The 20,784-nt window shown below is 47.7% G+C and overlaps 1 protein-coding gene across 2 annotated transcripts in view; it reads right to left on the bottom strand.

Moving 5' to 3' along the window:
• PDE3A (phosphodiesterase 3A) overlaps nucleotides 1-20,784 on the bottom strand; it is a 1,268,538-nt gene that overhangs the window by 121,191 nt on the left and 1,126,563 nt on the right. For both annotated transcript variants that reach the window (XM_086920567.1, XM_086920572.1), the window contains one exon: nucleotides 15,536-15,649. In XM_086920567.1, the coding sequence (XP_086776693.1) occupies nucleotides 15,536-15,649 (114 nt within the window). The remainder of the gene's footprint in view (nucleotides 1-15,535; nucleotides 15,650-20,784) is intronic.

The following is a 20,784-nucleotide window of genomic DNA, read 5'->3' on the forward strand; positions in this document are numbered from 1 at the left end:
CTGATGAATTTATTAAACTAAATTGGCTTTGTGCTTAAAGGTCTCTTCGCAACCACCTGGTTAATCTCTGCTTCATGCTCACCAGATTACAGCTTAACTTGCACTTGATTGTCACACTCCACCTTTAGCATTTCACTCCTCATGACATATAGCATTATTTATGCAAAAGAAATAATTGATGGGCGGAATGCTGGACAATGCAAACATTCACTTCCAGTCACAAATATCTGGGTTTAATCCATCATTCTTTTGCTCACCACATCACCCCAGTTTGGACCCAGACATATGCAAATCGGTCTTGACCCTGTTCATTTTGGGAACAGTCCAGCCCGAACTGCCAAGCCAGGTCCTCCCTGGACCGGAAACAAGCATCCTGAGACCGGTTTCAGGGCATCACCCTTCATCAGCCAGGCTAGCTTGAATCCAGTGGTATAGTGAGCACGGGACCCAAGTCTGGGCATACCCTTCCCACTTAGGGCGACATATGGAAAATAAACAATTGATGGGTGGAATGCTGGACAATGCAAACATTCATTGCCAGTCAAAAGGATCTGGGTTTAATCCATTGTTCTTTTGCTCACCAGACCACCCCAGTTTGGACCCAGCCATATGCAAATCCGGCTGGAATGGCAAGGTGTGCAAAAAAACGAAGGATTTAGGCCCAGATCTCTGTACTGGGGTGAATGTATGACATTGTTCTGCATTCTGTCCATCAATTGTTCTTTTTGCATTTGTCCAGACGTGAGCCCCGTGCTCTCCACGCCACTGGAGTCGGGCTGTCCTGGCTGATGAGGACTGAAGGCCCGAGATCAGTCCTGGGATGCTTGTTTCCAGTCCGGGGAGGACCTGGCCTGGCATTTTGGGCTGGACTATTCCCATTGGGAGCAGGGTCAAGACTGATTTGCATATGGCTGGGTCCAAACTGGAATGGCACAGTGATTTAAAAAACGATGGATTTAGGCCCAGATCTCTGTACTAGGGTGAATGTATGACATTGTTCTGCATTCTGTCCATCAATTGTTCTTTTTGCATTTGTCAACCGAGTGGGATGGGTATGCCCAGACGTAGGTCCTGTGCTGACCATGCCACTAGAGTCAGTCTGTCCTGGCTGATGAGGGCTGAAGGCCCGAGGCCGGTCCTGGGATGCTTGTTTCCAGCCCAGGAAGGACCTGGCCTGGCAGTTCGGACTGGACTGTTGCCATTTGGCGCAGGGTCAAGACTGATTTGCATATGACTGGATCCAAACTGGAATGGCATGGTGAGCAAACAAATGATGGATTTAGGCCCAGATCTCAGTACTGGGGTGAATGTATGAAATTGTTCTGCATTCTGTCCATCATTTTTTTTTTGCATATAGCATTAATATGCGTAGTAGATCTTTATCCTTTGTTTGGGGTCTTTTCATTCAATTCTCTGCCACCGATGTGTAGATTTTTAATGATGCTTTGTTTGTCCACAAAACCTTTACACAGGTTGGCATTGTGCTGACACTCAACAGGTGCCAGCAGTGATTATACACTTCGACTGCAGCACATGTGGCACGCACGAGCAGTTTGCTGGGCCACTGCAAACTCTCTGGGAGAGTGCTGTGAATTTATTGGTTACTAATCCCATCCTCATCAACAGTTGTAGCGCCCTACCCAGCACTAGGTACTCACCAATGTCTACGCCACACACGGAAGTAGTTATACATGTCTTTATTCTTAAGCGTGTAAGCAAGAACTCAACGTCCTAAACCTGCATTCACTGCATTACCCTCCAAAGCTGAAGTCGCAGGTCTACAGAGTCCACCAGGAACCTAAGAGGTTCGATCAATCTGTATTTACACAACACTACAGAAGTTTCAGACACTATATGAAGCTGAGCCCTGCAAGGTGCAGACCTGCCAACTCACAGGTTGGCACCGATAGTCACACGATTTAGACTCCGTTCACATGGTCACCAAGTGAGGAGCTAAAATCACACGGTGGCAGGAAAAACAAGCTTGAAATCACTGCACAGAGAGATTCCACTTGTTTTCGGAGGCTGGAAGCAGCCGATGTCCATAAAAAGGTGTAAAATTACCCCAGGACATCGGCGACCGCCTCTGTGACCTTTGTTGTTTTTTGTGGAGACAGTGGAGAGGGGTTGGTGAATGATTTTGTTTGGGAGCCTGGGAGTTAGTGGAGGGCAGGAAAGTTAGTGAAGTAGTATGAGGCCCCATCCTATGTTTCACTTGGTAATATTTATTTATAAGATGGCAGGAATTAATGTGATAGGAGTGAATGGAACTATGATCCCTGTAGAAAGAGGTAAAGAAATCATCGCGAGGAATGTCTCCAAGATCAGCCCAGCTCATAACGGGGAGACTCGGGCTGAAGGTTTGGTGACATGGTGAAGGTGGACCTGCGTCCACAAAAACTCAATGGAATCCCAGTAGCGCAACACCCTCCTTAAAGCTGGCACAAGCGGCCTGGACCAGGTCTGGCTCTAGGGCGGTGCGATCGGTGCCACGGCACTGTGCGCTGACTTGGGGTGGGGATGCCATGTTCATCATTTTAAAAGCACCTGATGCTGCACGTACATGGTCCCAGCAATTTTCAGGCATCAATAAAAACGAGAACTCTGGTTGTTGGACTTGGCCCTTCTGGCAGGTTCACCTCTAATCTTTTTGCTTTTAATATGTGATCTGTGTTGATGATTTTTGGTCTCTGCGCACTTTTTCCCTGTGTCCCAGAGAAAAGTGCGTGCGTATAGTAAGGCTGGCCTGCCCTCCCATAGGAATGCATGGGGAATGTCTGTGTCCCTGGTAGTACCTGGTGCGTGGGGAGTGCAGGCTCGAATTCGGTATGCGCGGACTCGTGTGATTGAATGCTTCGCAATGATGTATGTGGCATGATTGTGTCTTGTGTAGAAGTGCCACTTCTAGGAGTTGGCATATTAGTGTAAAATATGCCTGGCATGTGATTGGCTGGAGCTGGCTGGTGAGCCTGGCTCCAGGAAGTCTGGATGGGTCTGCCCGGTGGTGAGTGTGAGATTAGCATGCTGATGGCTGGGGAGGAGTGCACCTGGTTCCTGAATAGGGCTGGGCTTTCCCCACACAATGCTGGCTCCGCCCCCTGTGGTGCAACTGATGACCCTAGCCCTGCTAGTGAATAGAGTGAGGGGCTGAGCACATCAAGGGTGCTCCAAAACCAGCTGCGACTGGTTTCTACCCTCACCCTGTGACAAGACAAAGGATTTAGTAGTATAAAAATGGGGCTGTGTCCCCACACAAACTGCTCTGTTCTGTTCCAGGATCCTGCCTGAGGGGGCTGCTGCTGTTGCTGGGGCCAGGAGGACCGCCACTTGGATTGTCTCCCTGCCTGGAGACCCAGTGAGCTGGCTCTGGGCCCAGCCTTGCCCCCCTGCCTGCCTAGGGACTTTGCTGGACTTTGGGCTTGAGGGCGCTATCTCCTGCCTTTCAGAGCTGGGGAGCGCTGAGATGCCCTGCTGGCGCTGAGGAGCGCTTTACCTTTCCTTTAGCGCTGGGAGCGCTTTATTTTCACTGATAAGCGCTGGGAGTGCTTTTATTGTTATCTAGTTTGGGGGAGCGCTTTATGGTCCAGGCAGGTGCCCACCCTGCATTTCGTGCTGCTGCGGACCTTGCCGGTTATTTGCCCCGTTTTTATTTAGGTATTTAAAGCTGGTGCCCACCCGGCATTGCCCCGTTATATCACCGCCGCAGCCCAGGAGACCCAGCTGGGCCGCCACGCTGCCTACAGTGACCCGGAAGTCCCGCCTCCGTTCCCCCGGTGCCGCGCTGTGATTGCACTACAGTCACGACCCGGAAGTGCCCAGCCTAAACTCGGACCGAAGTAGCGCCGTCCCCACCGGGGCTCCCATGAGCAAGGAAGAGCCCCGGTCTGCCTGTGAGCCCCACGCTGCCTTGAGAGGGAGAGGAGCCCCGCCCGCTGCACCAGAGCCGCCGCAGCAGAAGTCCCGGTGAGTGCAAGGGGGCTCCGGGCGTGATTCTAAGTGTCGGAGGGGGAGGCTCAGTTCTACCCCGAGTCCCCCGAGCGGGACTCTGGCGATCCTGGGGGCATTTGGTCCCTGAGAGCAGGAGAGGCTCCCACGAGGCTCCGGGCTCCGTTCTTGTCTGACGAGCCGCAGAGGCTCAGGCGGCCTCATTGTTCGTCGAGCCCTGAGAGGCTCTTGGGCCACAGTTGATTTAGAGCCCTGAGAGACTCTGGGGGCATTTTCTTTACTTAGAGCCCGAAGAGGCTCAGCGGCGCCACACTTGGTCTTCGAGCCCCGAGAGGGTCCAGGCGTCACCTTGTTCTTTGAGCCCCGAGAGGCTCCAGCCCATCATTGTTGTAGAGCCCTGAGAGAGGTTCTTGAGGGACAGTTAGGTGGTTAGAGCCCCGTGGCTCCCACGCTGTGTTTCTCCCCACCATTGTTCTTGAGCCCACAAGACTCCAACGTTGGCTCATCAGTATTTACAACTGCCCAGCACTTTGTGGGCAGTTGCCACCTTTAGGTTTGTGTTCTTTGCTGCCTGCGCAGCGTGACCTGACATTTTGGACTAAGGGCATTTCAGCCCTTGCGAGGCCAGTTGGCCTGGGGGACAGTTCTAGTGTTGTGCTATGTGCACCCTGCGCATTTGTGATTTACTTGCTTATGTGATTCCTGCGCAAATGTTCTACCTGCACCTCTGAATATGTTTTCAAGCCTCATGTGCAATATGTTTTATGTTTCTTCCCCTTTGCTAAAAGTGACTTGCTTAGAGGATTGTTTTATGTTTCATTACCTTTGCTAAATGTGGCCTGCTTAGGTGATTGTTTTATGCTATTACCTTTGCTAAATGTGACCTGCTTAGGTGATTGTTTATGTTTCTTTACCTTTGTTAAATGTGACCTGCTTAGGTGATTGTTTTATGTTTCTATAGGTCCTGATAATAAGGTCCTAGTTCCCTGCGTGATTTTCCTAAGGTGGTTAGGGTTGCGTAGGAGGTATTTACCCTTTACCAGTAATTACTGGTTGTGTGCTACATTTACCATTTTGGTGCTACAGTCATTATGTGTCCATGTGCTAAGTGTTATACCTACAAAGTGCTAATTACAACAAGTGCTAATTCTAAAAGTGCCTACCCCTGACAGTGGTCCACGTGGCCCTGTCCTGTACATAATCCCCTGTAAATTCTGCCCGTGCCTGTTGGCACATTGTAAAGTGTGTGTTTATCTAGTGTGTTTTTGCTATAATACAAAGGCTATTTTTTTATATAACCTTGTGTGGAGTTTCCTTTGTGGTGGGCCTTGGGTGTTGTTGCTGGGTGCGCGCGCAAACGCTTTACACATCGCCTCCAAGATTAGCCTTGCTGCTCACGTCACGTTACCTAGAGGGTGAGCAGGGGTTATCTTGGTGTGTAACTCCCTTGCCCTGACTTAGAAATGGTGATCTCTGACTGACTTTGGCGCAAGCCTTGGCCAGCCAGGGGTCCCGTTTCTAACACTGGTGATTAATGTTCTTCCTGGAGAGAGACCGGAGCTTTGTCTAGTGAAGGTTTTGACTCATCATAGTGCAGAGGGATAATATGCCTGCTGCAAAGAACGTGTCCCATTCACTTTACAAAGTGCATATAATATAACTAGGTCATTGGGTTACCGTTTTTGTCAGAGATCCTTTTGTTACTTGCAGTTTTTAAGTTAAAATCCTAATATAGACCGGTGAGCTATTAACTGCAGTCAAAGAGCTGCATGCAAACTGCAAGGTAAATATTAGAGCTATATATTTATTGCCCAGTCTTTCATTGTCCTAGTATTGCAAAAGAGGTTGATTCGGGTCAAAATCAATTCTTATTATTAAAGAAAACCCCTAAAAATGAAATGGTGTTACATTTTAAATTCTGAATTTTTGCTTCTCCAGTACAAGGACTCTTAAACTAAGCTGCCTACCAGTATGGATGACATGTGAGTCCTACTCCTTGTAGGCCTCTGTCTTAAGTAACATTTCCTATATACTGGTTTAAACACTGATTTTTTTAAAACATATTTTATTGATTTTCAATGAACCATATACAATCGTACAATAATATTGACAGATGCAACCACCACCATCCCATCGAACATGAAGCATCATAGGCCAGTGTGATCGCCTAACAGTCTACCCACAATATACATACAATTGAAGCATGTCCGAAGGTCCCAGCAGTACTATCGTTGCAGTACAGATACAGATAGCAGTTGCATATATCGCCTATATATGAAGAAATACACATTCCTCTTAAAGAAAAAACCAGAACACCCCCCTTGAGAACAATCCCCCCTCCCCAACCACCCTGTCACAGTTCCCAGATGTCAGGTTTGCTGGCCCATGCACACCATATCGTTGCCCCGTGCACTGATGTTGCAGCATAATACGTCTGTACAATACAGTAGATAGCAAGGCATGAGCTATACACATTACTAACGTAAATATGGCATAGATTAAACATTCACATCAACATCCATAGATTTTAGCTTTTCCAACATAACCTCCCATTCCATCGCTATTGGCAGCTTACGCAGTCCTCTAGCCTCTTCTTTACGCAACGTTGCACCCTCCGCCTTGCCCCATCTCAGCACGTCCGCTTGCCAGCTATACACCCCTGGAGGTTTACGCGACTTCCATCGCTTAGTAACATTCCTGATAGCGAGTAATATGGCCAGATCAACGATTCGGTACTGCACCTTGTGCTTGGACCTATGTTTGTGGAGACCTAACAAACATTCTTCCACTGTGTCTTGGATCGCATGATGTGCTGCTTCTCCAGTAAGGTCCCTAACCATAGTCCAATAGTCTATTAGTTTTGGGCATGTCCACAGTATGTGTAGAAGCCCGCCCCCTCCAACTTGCACCTAGGGCAAGAGTGTTGTGTCTGCGGGAACATTTTATCCAGCCTACCCGGAGTCAAATAGGCCCGCTGCAATATCATAGTTTGGATGAACTTAAATTTCGAATTCCGCGAAACCCTTCTGGGGTGCTCCAATACCACCCCCCAAACCTTATCCGACAAATCTCTGCCTACGTCCTCTGCCCAAATAGTTTTGAGGGTGTCCAGGGAGACCCGAGTGTGCCTACTGATCCCATTATGTATCCAACGAACCAAGTGTCTCCCTCGGCCCATATAATGCACCTTCTTAACCAAGTCATTATGGGTAGGTTCTTGTCTCTGTGGTGCCCAGTGTTTTTTGATATATTGGAACAGTGCCGCATGCGTTAAATATAAATGCGCTGGGGCACCCGTCTCATTCACAAAGGTGTCATGATCCAGTAACGTCTCGTGGCCGAAAAGGTCTGCTACAGTGGTTATTCCGACCTCAATCCAAGGCGCTAGTTTGCGTTTGGTAAGGGTGCCAGCAGGCAGTGGGATACCAAGGAGGGGTATATTTTCAGCGTATGTGGATGTCGCATTGGTATACCGCAACGCCGCTTTCCAGCATGCGATTGCAGTGTCCAATAGTGGAGCCAGGTCTCGCGGGGTTTTCTGCCCCGGCAATAGCAGGGAATGCAGAGTGCTGTGTTGATGTCCGACTCAGTGTACCCTATTTCTTGGAGATTGCGGCCGGCTGTCCATTACGATAACCATTGTAGTTGGCAGGCTTAGTAATACGCACGGAAGTCCTGGACTCTCAACCCCCCATACGGGTGCCCGCCTGAAGCCTTTTCAAACTGATCCGCCTCCGTCGCGTACCCCATATAAGATCCGTGAGTAGGGTATTCAATGTTTTAAAGGTGGACAATGGCACTATTAACGGCAGGTTGGAGAAATAATATAGCAGGCGTGGTAAGACCACCATTTTTGCTATTGCGGCTCTCCCCATAACGGATAAGGGCAGCGAGGTCCAAAAGGCAACACTGGACCGTAAAGAGCGTATTGCCCTACCAAGGTTCCCCTCTAGCATATCTGCATGTACTCTGTAAATTTGAATGCCCAAATATTTGAACGTAGTTGGTGCAACCTGCAGCAGCGTATCCCCGAACCCTAAGTTCGTGCCCTCACTGTGTCCCGTGAAGAAAAAGGCGTGCGATTTCACAGTATTGACAGCGAGACCAGACAGTTGTTCCAATCGTCTATACAAATCATAAATAGGAGTTAAGGGCTGGCGAAGATCCCGCAGATATATTATAATATCATCAGCGTATGCCGAGAAGAGGTGAGTCGTACGTCCTATCGGGATCCCCATATCCAGGAAATTCGGTTGCATGGCTATTGCCAGAGGTTCTAATGCCAGAATAAAGATCAGGGGTGAGAGCGGACATCCCTGTAGGGTCCCTCTGTGTATCGTGTACTCGCCTGATATGTGCTCGCCGGTCCTTGTACGCGCTGTCGGGGCTTTGTATACCAGCCGCAACCATGCCATGTATCCCCCCGGTATCCCAAAGTAAGGCAGCGCCTGAAACGTATACTCCCAATTAATCGAATCAAACGCTTGTCTGAGGTCTAAAGAGAGACAGCCCGCGTGGGGGAACCGCTTTGGTGCTTCCGTCATTAAATAATGTAATTTCCTAATGTTTAGGGAAGTACAATGCTCAGGTAGGAATCCAGTCTGGTCTACATGTATCAGGTGCGATAGGAATGGCAACAGCCTGTTGGCCAGTACTTTGCTTAATATTTTCTACTCGGTGGGTAGCATGGACAGTGGGCGGTAGTTGGCCATATCCGAGTGGTCTCTACCTGGCTTCGGCAATGATATAACCATCGCTTGCGCAGTGGTAAGAGGCAGGGAACCCTCCTCCCAAATCGCATTATACAAGTCCGTCAACCTGGGTACAAGCAAGTCGGCATAGGCAGCATAAAATTCGATGGAAAGCCCATCCATACCAGGTGTCTTATTGCGAGGAAGCCCCTTCATAACGGTTCTAATTTCATGCGACGTTATGGGCCCCGCCAGGTCTTTCTGAGCCGAAGGTGCTAACACTGGGAATGTCAAGGTAGGCAGAAAGGCTTCCGTCTGCACAGCGGATACTTCAACAGGCGCACTATATAAAGAAGGGTAATACGCCCGGAATGCCTCGTTGAGCTCGCCCTGTGTGGAGACCCTTGTCCCATCCTCTTTCCTTATCTCACTGATCACTATAGTGGGAGGGGTGTCCCGAAGTAGCCTAACTAGCAGAGTACCCGCATTGTCCGCTTCCACATGCGTCCGACGGGTGTATTCCTGATAATCTATATTTCTAAGGGATTCTAAGAGTTCAGCATGTTTAATTCGCACCTCCTGGAGAGCACCCTTGTGACAGTCGTCCGTTGTGGCCATTTTCTCTAGTCTGCCCATGTCAGTTTCAGCTGCCAGCAATGACCTATGAAGTGCGTGCCTCGCACCAACCGTCACACTAATGGCCTTCCCCCCTATTACTGCCTTGAAGGCGTCCCATTCAATCAGTCTACTTGTTGCCGTGTTGCTGTTTTCCGTAAAATAACGGTCTATAGTATGGGAAAGGTTGTTACGCAGCACGGGGTCCTCTAAGAACTGCGGCCACAGTCGCCGTGTAGGGACTGAGGCGGGCACTCTACCCCATGCAATACTCATCTCTAGTGGGTTGTGATCGGAGAAAGTCTTGGGCAGGTATGTAGAGTGAAGTACTTGCATAGCAATGCCATCAGAGCAGAGGATCCTATCTACTCTAGTATGCAGGTCATGTACTGCCGAGAAGAATGAGTATTCCCGGTTCCCTGGATGACGCAACCTCCATACGTCACACAGCTGCCATCCCTCGGTCCATCCGAGCAACGCCTCTGTCTGCCTTAGCACCCCCGCACCACGTAGGGGCGGGTGCAATCTGTCCAAGGACACATCCAGAACCGTATTGCAATCTCCCCCCAATATCCATGGGCACGTGTCCCAACCCGCAAGCGCTCCGCTGACCAGGTCCCAGTATTTAACCTAAAGTTAGGGGCATAAACAGATCCCAACACCACCAGTAGTCCATCCAAGGCTCCCGTTACTAGTACGTATCTGCCCTCCTTATCTATTTTCTGCTCGTGTGCTACAAATGGTACCCCATGACGTACCCAAATTGTGGAGCCCCCTTGCATACTTTGAGTAAGATGTAGAGAAAATTTGGCCACTCCACTTCTAAGTTTGACCACCTCACGTTCCACCATATGAGATTCTTGCAGGTAAACTATCTGCGCTTTGCGGCGTAGCAGATGCGCATGAATCCTATGCCTCTTGTGTATTGTGCCCATGCCACGCACATTCCAGGTAATCACAGTATATTTATCCAGCACAGACATCGTTTCACTTGTTGAATCCACGGGGGTGTTAGCATGGTGCGCAATAAGATAAACTCTGTAGTATAGATATCAAAAAAGTGACCCTCCCACCCCCAACTTTCCCAATACACGGTCTGATCTCGGAACCACACCAGACCACAACAGAACAGTGAAGTGAACATAACAGAGAGAGCATACAAAGGGCCTTCGCTACTAAGTCCTGTTCGCCCCTGGACCCCTACCCGTTAAAAACGCTAAAGGCATGTAGAGAGGTTGTTCTCCCCCCTCTGCTGGAGGTCATGAATATGGCCATCACAGAAGGGATTTTTCCCAGATCCTGGAAAACAGCAGTGGTGAACCCTCTTCTAAAAAAGTCTTCTCTGAACCCGGAAGTCTTAAAAATATGTCGCCCCATCTCTTTGCTTCCAGCCCCAGCCAAAATACTTGAGGCCCACCTAAATCGCCATCTGGCCGCTCATCTGGAGAGTGCGAATTTGCTGGACTGCTCCCAACATGGGTTTCGTGCTGCTCACAGCACCGGGTCTGCCCTCACAGTCGTGATCAATAATATCAGATCAGAGGTCGACAGAGGACAGACCACGTTGTTGGTGCTGTTGGATCTAACAGCAGCTTTCGACACCCTGTCCCCTTCAATCCTGGTTGACCGACTAAAGGGGATAGGGGTGGAGGGCAGTGCCTTAAATTTGCTTTCCTCCTTCCTCCATCAGAGATGACAGAGAGTAAAACTGGGCACATTTTTCTCACCATCTCAGGCTGTGCAATGTGGGGTCCCGCAGGGCTCTGCTTTGAGCCCGCTATTGTTTAACATCTACGTGACCCCACTTGCCGAAATTGTACGATCTTTTGGTTACCAGGTTTTGTCGTATGCCGACGATACCCAGATCATCGTCTCCACCACCGGGTCAATAAAAGACTCTGCCCTCAAATTTAGAAACTGCATGGAGGCAGTTGTGCAATGGATGATTTGCAACTACCTCAAGTTGAACGGAGAAAAAACAGAAGTCTTGGTCTTTGGAGGGAGCCATGACTTGTGGTCTGGGGACTGGTGGCCTGCTTCCTTAGGGGACTGCCCCTAGCCGACCTTCTCGGCCAGGAATCTCGGAGTATTTATAGACCCAGCCCTCTCATTTGACCTCCAGGTCAACAGAACAGTGTCCACATGCTGTGCTATCATTAGGAGGTTAAAAAAGATTGCCCCTTATCTGTCACCTGATGCCCGTAGACAATCAACTGTTGCCCTGGTAGTCTCCAGGCTTTATTATTGTAACGCGTTATACGCGGGCATAAACAAGAACTCACTTCAGCACCTCCAGGTAGTTCAGAATGCTGCAGCCAGGATGGTCTTAAACCTCCCTAGGCGTTCATCGGCAACAAAGGCCAGGAAAGATCTCCACTGGCTGCCGATTCAGGCCAGGATTTCTTTTAAACTTCTCTGTCTGGCTCACAGGGTAGTCTTTGGATCTGGCTCTGAAGGGATTAGGTCCCTAATTAGCCTCTATACCCCCAACAGAACGCTTCGCTCGTCCTCCAGAAATGTGCTCATTGTCCCTAGATTCAGAAGGGCGAGATGGGGAGGAAGAGCCTTCTCCACCCTGTTACCTAAATTATGGAACTCGCTCCCCCTGCACTTTCCAGCCAACCATCTCTTGCGATCTTCAGTAAACTTCTGAAGACCTGGCTCTTTTCCCAGGTTTACTAAATTCTGTGGTATAAGCTGCTTGTTAATATATGTCTGTATGTTGCCTGTGCCTTGATGCCCTTGAGTCTGCGCATTACAAGTCATCCTTCATTCATTCATTCATTCATGTGGGGTGCGGCACCTGCACTTCGCATGTGGTTATGTGGAGCTTTGATCCGCCAGCCTAGAGCTACCTCAGGACCCGAACCCAAGTAGTAAAAGGTCATCTGTAAAATATCTCACTATAGCTAGGGTGAAAGCAGACGAACGACAGCGTACAGTTCAAATCACAGTATATACTTGCACGAGGTTTTCAGCCGAACAGGTCCGTGATCAGCTGCGGCGTGGCAGAAGGGAACAGGGCCACACTGCCCTCAGAATCCGATCCCTGTGACGCTTCTTCCTCAGTAAACGATTTAGGGTCTATACATTGGGCGTTCGTGAAGGTTGCTGTTGCGATGATCGCCTGTTTCTTAGTGTGGGCGTTCGTGAACGTTGCTGTTGCGATGATCGCCTGTTTCTTAGTTTGTCGGATTTGTTGTAAGTTGACTCGCCCACTCGGAACAGTTCACTGCGATCCGCCGCCCCTGCGGGTCGGCGTTACACCATCCTGGGACCCCTGTCTTCTTTCCATACAAGTGACATCATCCGCAGCGCTGGTGAGTTCCATCACCTCAAGCCAGTATCCAATATCCCCAGGGCTTTCAAAAAAGTAGGTTTTCTGCTTGTGCAATATTTTCAGACGTGCCGGGAACAGGAGCGCATACTGTATGTGCAGGTCCCGCAAACGTCTCTTCAACGCCACGAAAGAAGACCGCTGCCGCTGGACCAGCACCGTATAGTCTGGATATAGAGAGACTCTCGTGTTCTCAAATGTGAGCGGCGCCATCTCCCGAGCCTTTTGCAATAAAGTGTCCCTGTCTCGGAAATTCAGTAGTTTCACTGTAAGGGTTCTCAGTAGGGTGCCTGGCTTTGGCCTTCCAGTAGGACTCAATGCAGTACTGTGAGGAGAGGCCCTCCGTCGTGAAATTGTCCCTGAACCACTGCTCCATATATCCAGACGCGTCGGACCCTTCACTTTTCTCCGGCAGGCCAATCACCAGGATGTTATTCCGTCTTGCTCGTCCTTCCGCATCCTCCACACGGTCCATTAAGGTGGCCACTTGCTTTTGGAGCAGTTTCACGTCGGATTCAGTCTGCTTCTGCCGTGGGAGTACCTCCGCTAGCGTCACCGCATGGTCCTTCACCTTGTCCGCCGTCTTCGCATGGTCCGCCTTCAGCAGGTTCAGGCCTGTGGACAGGGTCCCTATTTGCAGTTTGAGTGCCTTCCGGGATTCGCACACTTCCTGCAAGATAAGATCAAACTTGTCTTCCTGGGCAGGCACCATTGTGGGGGGGACACAACTGGACTCCATCGCACCATCCGCGCAACTCTGTCCGCCTTGCGTGGGGTCGACTCCAGTCTGGCCCGGTTGCCTCAGCCTGTTGCGCCCTATGCCGCCCGATCAATGCAGCACACAGTCTTACCTGGCCGGCCACACAGGACAGTAGAATGGTCACACGTAGGACCAGTAGACCTCACCGCATCCAGCAATCGCCCGTATCCAGGAAAGTAGGCGAGACACCATCGGTCGCTTGCACTGTCCACGCCTTGCACAGTCCAATGTGACGCAATATCACGAGCTAGCACACTCGTGTCCGGACCCTGGACAGGCAAGGCACATTGGCATATGCTGCTCCCCCACGTCTGCGGCACTGGAGGGGGGGAAGACCGCCAGCATCACCGCCAGAGACAGCACCGACGCCACCAGGTCAACACGCACCACAGGCCATACATCGTAGGGTCCAATTGCATCCAGCCACTTTGCAGGACGTTGCATGGCAGTACTGTCCACCTCCCCACCACACACAGTGCTTTTCTACTCCTCACTGCCTCGGGGGGGGGGGGAGAGGGGGGGAGTTCGAGTTGCTACCTTGGGCAGGGTGCCCCCGATAGATGTAGTGTGTCAGAGGTCCGTATAGCGGGAGGGGAGCGTTCAGGCTGTGCTACCCGCATATCCCGGTAATTCCAGCAGTGTCAGGAACCTCGGCCCGTGATGGGCGCCTCAGTGTGGCCTGCAGGTCGGATCCGGGCACCCAGCTCAGGTGCAGTCCAATCTCATGGGAAATTGCCGCATGCCGTAGCCCTTTTAGCAGGCACCCCTGTCCGGGGGCAGCGGAGCCCTCACCAGTTCGTTTCCGGCCCCACCAACGCTCCGCCTCCTCCACAGCAGTAGGCCCCACAGCCTCGGGCATGCGTAGAGGCGCTCTGCAGCCGCCGATGCCCCAGGTCTCTCCTCGGGCGGTTTGTCTCACCGCACGGCACCGACACACTCCCCGGAGCACAACACCGGGGTATAGCGCTCCTGCCACAAGGTGTTTGGACAGTCCTCCATGGCAAGGAACTACTCCCCCATCTGACACGGGCCCTCGTCTTCCTCCCGTCCTCGTGGGCACCAGAAGATGGCTGCGGCAGTGTCCCCGCAATACAGGCGGGCCAGGCTTCGACGAGTGTTAAGCACAGCGTCTGCCACAACCGACCCCAGTCGCGCCTGTCTGCAAGCATCGAGGACCTAAGTTAGAGCAGGATTATGCGGGCTCGGGTCCGGAGCTCTCCCTCACACGTCCGCCATGTTCAGCTGCCAGCCACGCCCCCCCTGGTTTAAACACTGATGAGTGATTGTCTCTGTGCAATGTGTGTGTGATGTAAAGTGTATTGATACCTTAAACTGGCATGAGTGGCGCTATAAAACTAAATGAATCTAAGAGACAGTGGCTATGTAGACTTGAGGGGCAAATGGTGGTAGTAAGGGAATCCGATGCAGAGGTGGTCATTGGGGGGGCGCCAACAATGGTTTTATGATGTTACAACGCGATCTTTTAGATCGCGGTACATCACATCGCATCTTTTACAACGCAAATCGTTACCACGACTTGCGCTGCAGGTGCTAGACTTAGGAGTAGTAAGATTTACTATTCCAACTCCAGCCTACGTACAGTAGGGAAGGTGTTGGAATAGTAAATCTACTATTCCTTAGTCTACAGCGCCCTCCAGCACAAGTCGTTATAACGACTTGCGTTGTAAAAGACGCGTGGTAATGGCAGCGCAAAGTTTTGACCGCGTTGTTATGGATGTTCCCCCCAGCTATCATTGTTGCACAGGGCGCCACTAGTGCTAAAGCCGGCCCTGGCCTGGACTGACACTGCATCAGACCTATAGGGATATTCCCATCGCCGCACCGAATGCTGAGCTCAAAGCTCCTTTGATGCCATCGGCCAGTCAAGGCTCATCAATAAGTAATCAGCACAGACAAAAAAACTCCCCTCGGAGTCAAAGTAAACGAACGTGGGTTCTGTAACATAGAAAACACGGTCACAAATTCAGATTAGTGTATGCACACTCTCTTCAAAGTTATCAATTAATATGAAAAAAACTGAGGATTATAAACTAATAAACACGCAGGATCTGTGAAATGAACTGGAGAGGGTAGTTTCCTGAATTGAGCTTGATGGTAGAGAACCATTCCAAAACGGTAGCTTTTTATATATTACGTTCTGGTGTTAAATGTACAACAATAATTTACCTGAATCACTTGCTGATCCGTGGTCGTTATTCATAGTTGGGAGTCCAGGTATAGCTTGAGTGCTGAGATACCATACTGCGTGAAGAACATCAGTGGCGTGAATTCTGTTGTGATCTGTAACAGAATGTTGGATGAAAAGCTGAATGGTTTTATTCCTATAACGGATATTTTGCACCATCTAGTGGCCATATGATATATATACACTTACCTCGATAGTAAGATTTATTTTTACCTTCACGCTAAACTCATTTTAAGAACTTTATAAGAAGTCAATGCTTTAAAGCACGAATGAAGGCTAAATAATGTTAATTTCTTATTACAATACCCTTTCTGCTCAAAGTGGAAATGTAACATAAATTGTTTTTAAATGCATCACGGTTTTGCCTTTGTATTTTGTTAATAATAGTCATACCAGCGTCCTATAAAAGCAATGCAGTGAGTGGCTGAAGACCCTTTCCTACAGAAACTGCAAGACTATGAACGCCCTTTTTTTTTCTTTTTTACATTTTCCGGCTTGCCTGGTACTCGGGTGTTGGGTATGCCTAGTGGGCTTCACCCGTCAAACGTTTGACTTAGTGAAGTTTACCTGGTGAAGTTTTCTGTAAGTCAAACTCTTCCGGGGGGCAAGATGCAGTTGTCAGCAACAGTACCTTACATTTCAGATATTTCGAGGTCAGGTTCCTGCTGACGAATTGAGTTTTGGCACCAAAAAAGTTGGTCCCGGGATGGGATTAGTTAGCCGGTCTGAACTTCTAACTGGATTGATTTACTCTTTGGGCTACATGTGGCAGGGTACCTTCACTACGATGTCCATTCGAAGCCTTTCTTGTCCGAGCAGTCGGAACATAGAAATCTCGTCCCATAAAGTTACACCTTTCCTGGGTAGCCTTGACCACTTATCCTAGTCCTCTGAAGGTAGCAAAATGGTTAAGTACCACTTTTCTTCTGGTGTAGAAAAAGCTTCATCTGATTTCTCCTGCAGCTCCTAGACTACCAGGGAAGCTCACGGGAAAGGTCTTTCACAATAAAGGTCCTAGTACGCTCCAGGCAATCAACTCCTAATTGGTGAGCTGTATCTTCCAAACAGGGGTGCCCTTCTTCAGCCTGTTCCGCTCCTCCAGCAGTAGAGGAGGCCAGACCCTTGGAGAGTACCTCCCATCCCAAGGATCAAGTGGAGAGCAGGATACTCCTCAGTCCTCTTAACAAGTAGAACTAGACATAACTTATTCATCTGAGATCTTCATTAGGTGCAGTTGTGCTCTGACGAGTGGTGGTGGATTATAGCCTTACAGCCCCCTGCCAAGGTCTATACCGGTTGTTAAGGACCCTGAACCTGAGTTATACGCTCGAACTGCAGGCAATTTTGTACCCCCTGGGTGTAATGCTCCTTGGTATCTGGAAAGGTCATGAGGAAGGTGGAAGTACTACCTTTTATATGCCACCAAAACGCGCGTCGACCTAAACTGTTCATATACTGTTGAACACATCCATCTCACATGGTCGTGGAGACCATGTGATCTATTGTTTCCCCTTTATCCAGATATATTTGTTTGTGAATGTTGTATTGGTCAGTTTGAGTTTGGATGGTTTTGTTTGAGTATGTATGAATATTTTTCTTTTGTATGTGTACATGTTCTCATTCAGGGGTTATTTGCCTAAAATTGTACTGTATTTCCTCTTGAATTTCATGTAGGAATGTAGTTTACTTGTATGTATATTTATATAAAAATTGTTTTATAAAAAATAAGAAAAAAGCAATGACATTTTTGATACATATACCTCTGATGTTAAAAAAAGAAGTTACATAAACAACACTGATTAAATAATGTTATCTTATTTGTCTTGTTGAAGTCACAACATTGTTGTAAAGCCCATGCTGAATTTAGCTCTGATTTGATGAAAGAAGTATAGGTTGTGAGGGAGTTCTTTATTGTATGTTTAATGGAGCTTTCAACATTCCAATGTTCTACTATATCTTTATATGAATCTAATGCAGGCCCAAGAAGATAACCCTACCATCATACATGCAAGCCAGACAGGGCAATTCTTCTAGATGCGATACATCGGGCAAGAAATGCGCCGCATTAATAGGCAAACTTTCACTGTTCATCTTAAATGGAAGAAGCCCACAGGATAGCCCGGCAGCCTTCACAAGAGTAACAGTTAAATTGAGAGAAACTATGGACTTCACACTAATGGATCCTGACCTATTTCCTCTTATTTCAAATTTCCAAATAAAGAAAAGAGCAGATAGTGATCACTATCATCAACCTTTCAGATTAAACATCAAGCAAGAAAGAACACAGCCAGCAAGTGCCGTCACACTAGCAACCCAACCATATAATCTAAAACAGCTAATATGGAATAAAAACAACATAGATGCAAATATGGAGTCATGTTTTGAGCTATTGTCTCCCTATGAGACAAAATCCTTAGGGACAGAACCCTGGGAGACTTTTGTCAAAAGATTAAACACAACATTTTCAAACAAATCTAAAAGCAAAAAATTGTTCACTTCAACCTAGGCAGCTTGGTACACACACACACCTTAAGGACAAAAAAAAAGACAATTAAATAAATTTCACAGACTTTTGAGAACTCAGGACCCCCAACATGCCCCATAGACTTTGACAACAATCGATCAGATGAAAAGAGACCTAAAAAAGGATATCAGAGCGGCAAAGCGATCTTACCAGGAGCAATTCTGGACAAAAATGCTTTATGTAAGCAAGCAAATAAAATTCAAATCAGTTCTGGGCACTCATTCATCTCCTAATAAATAGGAAGAATAGGCACTTCAATTCAAAACTAACGGAACATACGTGGAGAGTGCATTTAGAGGCCACATTTAACACTCAGACCCTCTCAGGAACTGGTGTCAAAAACAAAACATCAAAGGAGCCAATGATCTATAAGACCAATTTAAACAAAGGGACCCGGAGAACCATCACTCAGGGATCGACCACCCAGGCGCTAACATCAAGAAGCAATCAAATACTAGAGCCTATGATCTATACATCAAGACCGAAATCCCTCCCCACCCTCAAATCAACCAGCGAGGAGGTAGTTCGCTTCTATGCTCGCTTGAAACATCAAGGTCCGACCCCCAAGACTAACATCTACAGATCACACAAAAACAAGTTTTGTACGCAATTAAGAAGCAAAGATCTGATGGAGCCCCGGGACCAAATGGTCTACCCAACGCTTTATTAAAAAAAGATCCAGCATTCTGGTCAGTGCGCTTAACCTCGCTGTTTGCATATACACTAGAGACCAGCACCATTCCAGATTCATGGCGAGGAAGCATCCTGCAACCAATACATAAATCAGGGGCTCGCTCCGATCTTCAAACTACAGATTAATAGCACTTATCGATGTTGAGGCCAAAATTTACGCAACAAATCTGCTGAACGATCTAGAGGATTGGGTCAACCATACGAAACTGATCCCTAATACCCAAACAGGATTTCGAGCAGGGATGGGCACCCTAACAAACTTATCAGCTGTCACGCTCCTGGCCAACCAGGCAATGGTTAATTCAAAAGTTTTGTATACCTGCTTTGTGGATCTCAAAGCAGCCTTTGATGAGGTCCCTAGATCCTTACTATGGGCTAAAATGAAATCTTGGGGAGCCCCCACAAAATTGTCATTAACCTATACTCAAAAACATGGGTCCAAATCAAAATGGGGGATGGTAAAAGTCTAACTAATAAAATTTCGACTGTTAATGGCTTAAAACAGGATTGTGTTTTGTCCCCCTGCTTATTCAACATCTACAGAGCCGACCTAGACAATAACCTTCGCCTAGCACAAGGGGACCCCCAAAACTGGGTAATGCTCGAAACAATTTTACAATATGCGGACAACATAGTGCTGCTATCACAAACGCCCTGAGGTCTACAGCCCTTGATAAATCAATTAGCACTATACACAGCTTCAGTTCAACTAATCATACATTTTCAGAAAATGAAACTTATGTGCTTTTCAAACTCACATAAAAAACAACCAACATGTACCTGGATGATAAAAATGATAAAAAGTGACCCCTGGATCAGGTGGGAACATATAAATATCTGGGGGTACTGTTAGACCGACACCTTAGTTTCAAGCAACATCTAGAACTAGGGAAAGTCAAAGCAAAACAGCTATTATTTGCATTTAATAGTTTGCAAAAAAAACTAAGCAATATTTCAACAGACACTTATTGACATGGTGGCTGCAAACTTTTTGCCATCAATTGCGTATGGTTCTGAACTTCTGAACACAAAGGATGCAACAGTTTTAAATACTGCTCAAACTAGACTTTTTAAGAATCTATTTTTAATTCCTCGCCATTTTCCACAAGCCTTGATCAGACTGGAATTCGGGTTCAAAAATCAGATTCCAACAAGACAAGGGGCACTTATCAAATATTATTGGTAAATGAGGGCAGCAGAGGAAGATTAGTTAACACATAATTGCTGGCTGGAGATTGAAAAGCAATCCAGATCGACTAACTGAGTTTGCTTCTCCCTAAAACAATCCATCGCAGCTCTAAAACTAGAGGACGCTTGGAATACAATATTGTCCTACCCTGAATTTAAAATAGTAGTCAACAAAACCATCAAACTACAATCTCAGATAATAGACAAAGCCTCCCTGATTTCGAAAACCAATGCCTGGATGGTAATGCCAACATGCAAAAAGCTAATACCTCATTCATACCTGACAGAGCACTTCGCAAATCAAAAAAAGTGGAAATTGATATTATTGAGACTGGGTGTGCCTTCATCAAAAGATCTCACTCCAAAATGGACCACAATTGATCGCCGCCTGTGTGGCCAAGGAGAAGAGTCAATACTTCACTTACTATGTATTTGTCCGGCATTATTACACATACGGAAAACCCTTCTACGGACACTATTGAACAAGGAACAAATAAGGACCTGCAGAACTGCTGTAATCAAATGCCTAGGAGGCTCAACAGTAAAACTGTTGTGTAAGGCAATAACGCTTTTGACTATCGCAGCAAAAGAACTGGAAAAGAGAGACTGCCAGTTGGAACTAACCGGGGATACAAGGAGATAAATTGCGATTAAGAATTTGAAGTCCATTTATTACAGCCCCATATACTTCACCCTGGCGAAATATTAGGAAATCAACAACGGTAGTAGTCTAAAGTATAATTGAGTATGTTTTCTATTGTAGACTATTACAGCACCAAGCACTTTATCTTGGAATCATTTGATTTGATCTACAGTACTAGACTT

Source organism: Lissotriton vulgaris, chromosome 1_1 (genome assembly GCF_964263255.1).
Source record: "Lissotriton vulgaris chromosome 1_1, aLisVul1.2, whole genome shotgun sequence".
Taxonomy (NCBI): Eukaryota; Metazoa; Chordata; class Amphibia; order Caudata; family Salamandridae; genus Lissotriton; species Lissotriton vulgaris.